This window comes from Carlito syrichta, unplaced genomic scaffold (genome assembly GCF_000164805.1).
Source record: "Carlito syrichta isolate Samal-C Ts95f unplaced genomic scaffold, Tarsius_syrichta-2.0.1 Scaffold82277, whole genome shotgun sequence".
Taxonomy (NCBI): Eukaryota; Metazoa; Chordata; class Mammalia; order Primates; family Tarsiidae; genus Carlito; species Carlito syrichta.
The window spans coordinates 301433-308581 of NW_007026373.1; the positions used below are offsets into that span (position 1 = coordinate 301433).

Here is a 7149-nt window from a genome sequence, read left to right on the forward strand (position 1 = left end):
TGGGAATATACCCTGAAGAACTCAAATCACTCTATAAAAAAGATACCTGCACATGTATGTTTATCGCAGCATTGTTCACAATAGCAAGATCATGGAACCAACTATGCTGTCCATCAAAAGAGGACTGGATTAAAAAAATGTGATACATATACACAATGGAATATTATGCAGTCATAAAAAAGAACAAAATCATGAATTGCACAACAACCTAGATGTAATTAGAGTTTATAATACTGAATGATCTCTCACAGAAACAAAGATCTGAGCATCACATGTTCTCACTCATATGTGTACCTTGAACAACTACCATAATACTATAAGAAAAAGATTGACAGTGGCGGGAAACTATGGGGGGGACAGGGATGGGAAGGGAGGTGGGATTAAAGGTAGTAAATATCTGTCTGGGGAAAGGGGGGCACACCTCATCAACAAGGGTACCACAATAAATATTTGTATACCTAACCCTTAACTGTGTCCCACAATTTTAAAATAAAAAATAATTAAAAAAAGAAAAAACGTATACCTAACCCTGAGTTGTACCCCACATCTTTAAAATAATAATAATAAAAATAATGTAAGAATATTTTTTCAAAATAATAGCAAAAAAAAAAAAAGTCTAAGAATACCATAAATACAATTCCACTTTTTAAGCTATCCACCATGGTTGTGGGGAAAAGACTACAATGAGTTTGAAATTATTTATGTTAAAAGGCAAGAAAGCATTATCATTTGGATGACATTTTTAAAAGATAATACTTTACTTCCAAGTATTTAATCCAACTGGTGTGCTGATAGATAATTTTTTTCTAGGTCCCCTTTAAAAAACACGCAATATTTTATTTGATATTAGTAATTACATGTAAAATACAGGATGCTGCAAACATGTTTGCAAAACACTACATTATCTTAAAATCTTTCAAAGGCTTTTGATTATTCTTAGGATAAGATCCAAAAAGCTTGCATGAAGAGCTGACAAGGCTCTTCATGATTTGGACTCAACCTCCTTCTTCAGCCTCATCTTCAAGCATATTCCACTGCAGCTTCCCTAAAATGTTTCCACTTCTTCAGATCTGAGATTCCTCTTCTCATCTATAGGATTTTATTCATACTACCCTATCCTCTCCCCAGGTAGATGCTTCTCAGGGATGCTTCCATGCCACCTTGAACTTCTGCAACGGCCCTTGTCACATGGAGAGTTGTAATGTGTAATCAAATAGCTTGGTTTCCTGCCTTCCTCACTAAAACTTAAAAAAAGCAGAAGCATATCCATTTGACTCGCCATTGGATCCTAATTAATATCTGAAGTCATGAATGAATTATAAGTAGTTTAAACATTTCCCTCGATAGTATATTTATATGATGACTTTCCTTTGCATGATTTATATTTTTAAAGATTCCAAACAAACTTCAGAACAACAAATGTTGAGTTAGGGGGATTCTAAACTAATAAAAATTTACCATGTCTCTCAAATATTGGATCAAAGCATATGAAACTGCCATTTTTGTAAGTCAAAACAGAGTAATATCAATTTCAAATGGCTGAACATACAGGCTCATTTCCAAATGCTCTAAAATGGCTATTTCATAGCTTCCTCTTTCTCCTCAAACCTCCCAAGTACTTTCTCCTATTTTCTCCCTCTGCTGATGGCCTAATATTTCCTTAAGAAAACTATCCCATCAGTGGGAACTCCCTATTTTCCCATCACCAAAGCAACAAAACTACCATATGCACACATATCTTCTCTCCTTTCGGAAAAACAAAGTGGCCCTTCTACCAGGAATCAATTTTTCCTCTTTTTTTTTTCTAACATCATTCTCTTGTCTTCTCAAGGAACAAAAGAGATGAACCATGTCTTGTTTCTACATTGTACTCTTGAATATAGTTTGCTTCTTTGATTACTGGCTTTGTGGTTTATTACGTTTGTTGCTTCTGCCCATTTCCTGGTCTGGAAGCTTTCGGTGAATTTAATATTTTTTGGCTTTTTCTTTCTTTCTTTCTTTTCTTTTTTTTTAAGATGTGGATACAACTCAGGATTACCTATGTAAGTGGTCATTGCACAGGTGATGTTTGGGCATCCCCTTGATCCCCACTTTGCTTGGTTTGAGATCAGGTACCCTTACTGATATTATGTGCCTCTCCCCTTACTTCCCTGGCAGTGTCCTGCTTCTGCAAATCCCTCTCTTGTAGTATTATGATAAATGTTCAGGATCCGCTTATGAGTGAGAACATGTGGTACTTAGTTCTTTGTTTCTGTGATAAATCACTGAGTGTGATAGACTCTAAATCCATCCAAGTTGCTGCAAAGTCCATAATTTTATCCTTCTTTATGTCTGTGTATTATTTTATCATGTATATGTACCACATTTTTAAAATCCAGTTCACTTTTGATGGGCAGTACGGTTGGTTCTATATTTTTGCTATCGTGAATAGTGTTGCAATAAACATGCGCGTGCAAGTATTTTTTTTTATAGAATGATTTGAGTTTCTCCAGGTATACTACCAGAAAGGGGACTGCTGGGTTGTATAGAAGGTTGATTTTTAGATCTCTTAGCAATCATCACACTGTCCTCCCCAGAGGCTGTACTAGTTACACTCCCACCAAAAGTGTAGAAATGTTTCCTTTTCTCCGTATCCTCTCCACCATCTGTTGTTTTTTTGCGTTATTAATGATGGCCAACCTGACTGGAGTTAGGTGGCTTTGATTCAGTAAATAGTGCTAGGAAAACTGGCTGACCACATGCTTAAGAACGAAACAGGACCCCCTACCTATCACCATACACAAAAATCAACTCTAAATGGATCAAAGACCTAAACCTAAAACCTCAAACTATAAGAATCTTAGAAAATGCAGAAGACACTCTTAAGAAATGGAATAGGCAACCAATCCTTACTAAACCCCCAAAAGCCCATGCCATAAGAGATAATTGGGACCTCATCAAACTGAAAATCTTCTGCAATGGAAAATAAATCATCAACAGACTGGGGAGACAGTCCACAGAATGGGAAAAATATTTGCCAACTGTATATCTGACAAAGGCCTAGCATCCAGGATCTACAAGGAATTGAAATGTGCTGAAAGGAAAAAACAAACAGCCCTATTAAAAAGTGGGCAAAAAAATATGAATAGACACTTCTCAAAAGAAGATATATGAGCAGCCAACAGATACATTAAAAAATGCTCAGCCTCACTAATCAACACAGAAATGCAAATTAAACTTAAAAAAAAACTCATTTAATAAGTACTAGGGGATAGAAACATGTGGGAGGAAACCTCAAATTTTTGGTCAAATGCCTTCCTCCCATTCATTCATCAATTCATTGTAATTTAGCATTTGTCCTCACCACTCCTTAACTGCTCCTGTCAAGATCATCATTATGTGTTGTCCACCCAAAGCACTTCTCTGCTCATCTCACTTGCATCTCAGCAACACTCAGCCTGGTTAACCACTTCCTCTCTTGAAACCTTCTTCTCTGAGCTTTTGCAACCCACTATTTCCTGGTTTTCTCCTACCCTGCTGGCCTGTTTCTCAGTTTCCTAAGCTGCTTACTGGTCTTCTTTCTCCTCTCAACCCCTGCCTGAGTAAGCTAATTGATTCCCATGAAATTAAATATAATTTTTATGCTGATGGCTCCCAAATTTGTATCGCTAGTCCAGATCTCTTTAAACTCCAGATTCACATTTCTGACTGTCTACTTGACATCTCTATTTGGTTGTCTCACAGACATTTCAAACTTAACATGTCCTAAACAAAACCCTTGCATTCTCCCATTTTTGTACATGATTTTCCCATCTCATGCCAGAAGGTTGGGAATTATCCAATCTGTTAGAAAGTGCTGCTGCTTCTACCTTCAAAATTGATCTATTTTTCACTTCTCCATCCAACACTTAATTACAGGATACCAACATTTCTAACTTGGATTACTCCCATCCAAGTGTTAACCAGGCCTGACCCTACTTAGATTCTGAGATCAGATGAGATTGGGCACATTCAGGGTGGTATGGTGTAGACTCCAGCCTAGATTACTATACTAGCCTCCTAACAGGTTCCTTCATCTCCATTTTGAACTTCTCCAAATCATTCTCTACCATGCAGCAAAAATGGTTTTCTTAACACATAAACTGGATCATGTCCCATCTCTGCTTAAAATCTGTCAGTGGCTTTCCACTGTACCTAGAATAAAATCCAAATCCCAAGGCCCTATGCCATCCCGCACCTCCCTCTCTCTCCAATTCTCCAACCCTTTTTTTTTTTTAAGCTAAAAGACTGATTTTTTATTGTGATTATAAAATACATGTAGAACAGTATATACAACATATGTCTACAGTTGAACAGATAGGGGATTATACTTTATGTATTTTTATGTTTGCTTCTTTTATTCAACATTATGTGATTCATCGTATTGTTACTTGCAGCATCCGCATTGTTATGATTTATTGTATTTACTTATTTTTAATTCACTCATTTTTATTTTAGAACTGTGGGATACATGTGAGATTTGCTACATTAGTAAACTGCATGTAGGTGGAGGTTTGGGCTTCTAGCAAGCCCTCTTCCCCCTGGTAGTGGACATGGTACCCAATGGGCCAATGGGTGATCATGTGTCCCTTATCCCTACTCCTTCTCTCCCCCTCCAACTTTTTCTTGAGATATCCTCCAGTCTTTCTGATCTTCTCTCAGTTCCTTGAACTCACAGGGTCTTTCTAACTGTGAAAAACAAGGTGCTCCCTATCCCTGAAATCTATTGTTTACATGACTAAACCTTCTTCCCTTTGCCTTTATCTTAAATGTCACTTCCTCAGAGATGCATTACTCTAACCACTGTTACTTTATCTATGTTAATTTGCTTTTTGTTTGTCTTCTTCATAAATAAGTTGCATGGAGGCCAGCACCCTATGCCTTGCTCCCCATTGTATCCTTTGTGCCAAGTACAGTGCCTGGTACACCCTCAACAAAAATTTGATGACTTGATTTATGGTGCCATTTTCCATGCACGTTGTAACAGCATTATAAAGTTCATAGTACATTTTTCTAGACAACTTCTCAAAATAAATCCCTCTCTCACCCAAATTTAGTTTTTTTATTTAAATGTCATCTTACCTAAGCTGAATCTCTCAAAAGCCTCTTGTCTATCCTGGGTGGTTACTGGCTGACCTTCTAAACTTTCCAGTGATCGGAGGTGGAAAATGGTAAACTGGAGATAATGAGGAAGGGCCACAATTGGATTTTCAACTAGGATCAGAGAAGTCAAATCTTGAAGTGGTTTCAACTTGCTTACATCTTGGAGCTGAAATGACATAGTATTAGCATTAGTATAATTTAATTTAAAAATCATAAACATACCTAGAGAAAGTAATAAATCAAGGAGATTGCTTTTAACATAGCAAGGAACCTATTCATGAAACCAGTTACCCAAAAGCACTGGTGTGAAGGAACAGAAGGAGAGTTTATGAGTATTTATGGTGTATTAGGGCAGTATTAGGCATTTTCCATATTCTATTTCATTTGTGACTAATAACAACAACCTATGATGCAAGTATATCTTAATTTTACAGATGTAGAAAGTGAGGATCAAAGAAGTTAGGTGACTTGCCCAAAGCTCAGAGCCTATAAATGAATGAAATAGGATTTGAATTCAAGTCTGTGTAACTCTAAACCTATTATCTTTTCATTATACTGATTGAACAAATTTTGTTTTTTAAAGTCTATAAAAAATATTGTGGTAAATCTTTGGATAATCGAGTTATAATTGATAGTTTAAAGATATAAGAATATGTAGAGATACTAATATTTTTGAAATAAGATTCTTATGTTTATTCAAAGAGAGATCTAAAAAGGTTGAGAAATAGTACTCCAAATAGCTAGCACAAATAAATCTTCTCTCTCAAGTGAATGTGCATTACTCTTAATGATGCCGCCAATATCAAATATAAAACGGTTGAGAACATCTTCCAAAATTAGACATAAGTATTCATTGAATGATTTTCTTGTTACCCAGCAGACACTGCATACTACCTAAGGATCAACTACTTTGAGGAATATTTGTGGCAAATTTTAGATTAATGGTTACCTCTTCCCATTACCCCATAAGCCTCAAGAGCTACAAGGTGATGCTGTACAACATGGTATGGGACGTGGGCTCTGAAGCTCTTGGGCTGTCACAGATTCATGAAACCAATTACCCAAAAATAGTGGTGCGAGGGGAGGAACAGAAGGGTAGTATATAAGTATTTATAGTGTATCCAGGCAGTATTAGGCACTGTCATTATTTCATAATAATGTTAATAACATAGCACTAAATAAATGTTGCTTATTATTATTGGCTTCCACTGCCAAAAGTTTAAGAAATATGACCTTAGAGTTATTTAGTGTTTCAAAGTTTTTAAAGCATTTTCACATCTATCATTTCATGTGAGCCCCATAATACCTCTATAAAGGAGGCAGTAAAGGGAGTATTTTTTTCAGTTTAAGCAGTGAGTTTTAGAGGAATTAAGAAATTTTCTAAAGTCATAGAAGGCAATTCTAGGGCCATACTTGTGTCACATCTTTCATTTTCTATTCTACCACTGACGTTCTTTAAATTGGATCATGATTTTTCCAATTTTAATACAAATGTAAATAAATTAAAATTTTTATTAAGCAAATGCTTATTAAACACCTAATTGTAAACAAATGCCTTAACAAAACCATAAATTATGCTCCAGAGAAAAATGTCCAACATTATCCAATTATGTGAACCTTGGTAACAAAGTTACCCTACTATAGAAAGTAGTGATCAGCCTCCTAAAACATATAACATTATAATCAAGATTAATTCATAAGTTTGAAAATACAAGGCAATATTGTCAGAAAAAAATAACTCTGTTCTAGACATTCATTAATCTGAATTCTGGCACAAGTTGTGACTCTGAGTAAGGGAAAAGAGAAAAAGACTATACTACCTAACTCATAGTATTATAAAAATAATCCCTGCACTGCCTCCTTAACAAGAATATAATGAGGCTCACATGAAATGATAAATATAAAAATGCTATCAACTCTCAGTTACAATGAAACCCATGCAAAATTAGGACTGCTTATACTGGGGGGTTAGGGGGGGTGCCAAAAAAAATGTATACACATTTTAAGCGATGTTTTCTTTTTTTTTTT

At 35.7% G+C, this 7149-nt stretch overlaps 1 protein-coding gene across 1 annotated transcript in view; it reads right to left on the reverse strand.

Moving 5' to 3' along the window:
- Positions 1-7149, reverse strand: part of CNTRL (centriolin) — a 90104-nt gene that overhangs the window by 67508 nt on the left and 15447 nt on the right. The window contains exon 5 of the mRNA XM_021711246.1: positions 5101-5287. Within this exon, the coding sequence (XP_021566921.1) occupies positions 5101-5287 (187 nt within the window). The remainder of the gene's footprint in view (positions 1-5100; positions 5288-7149) is intronic.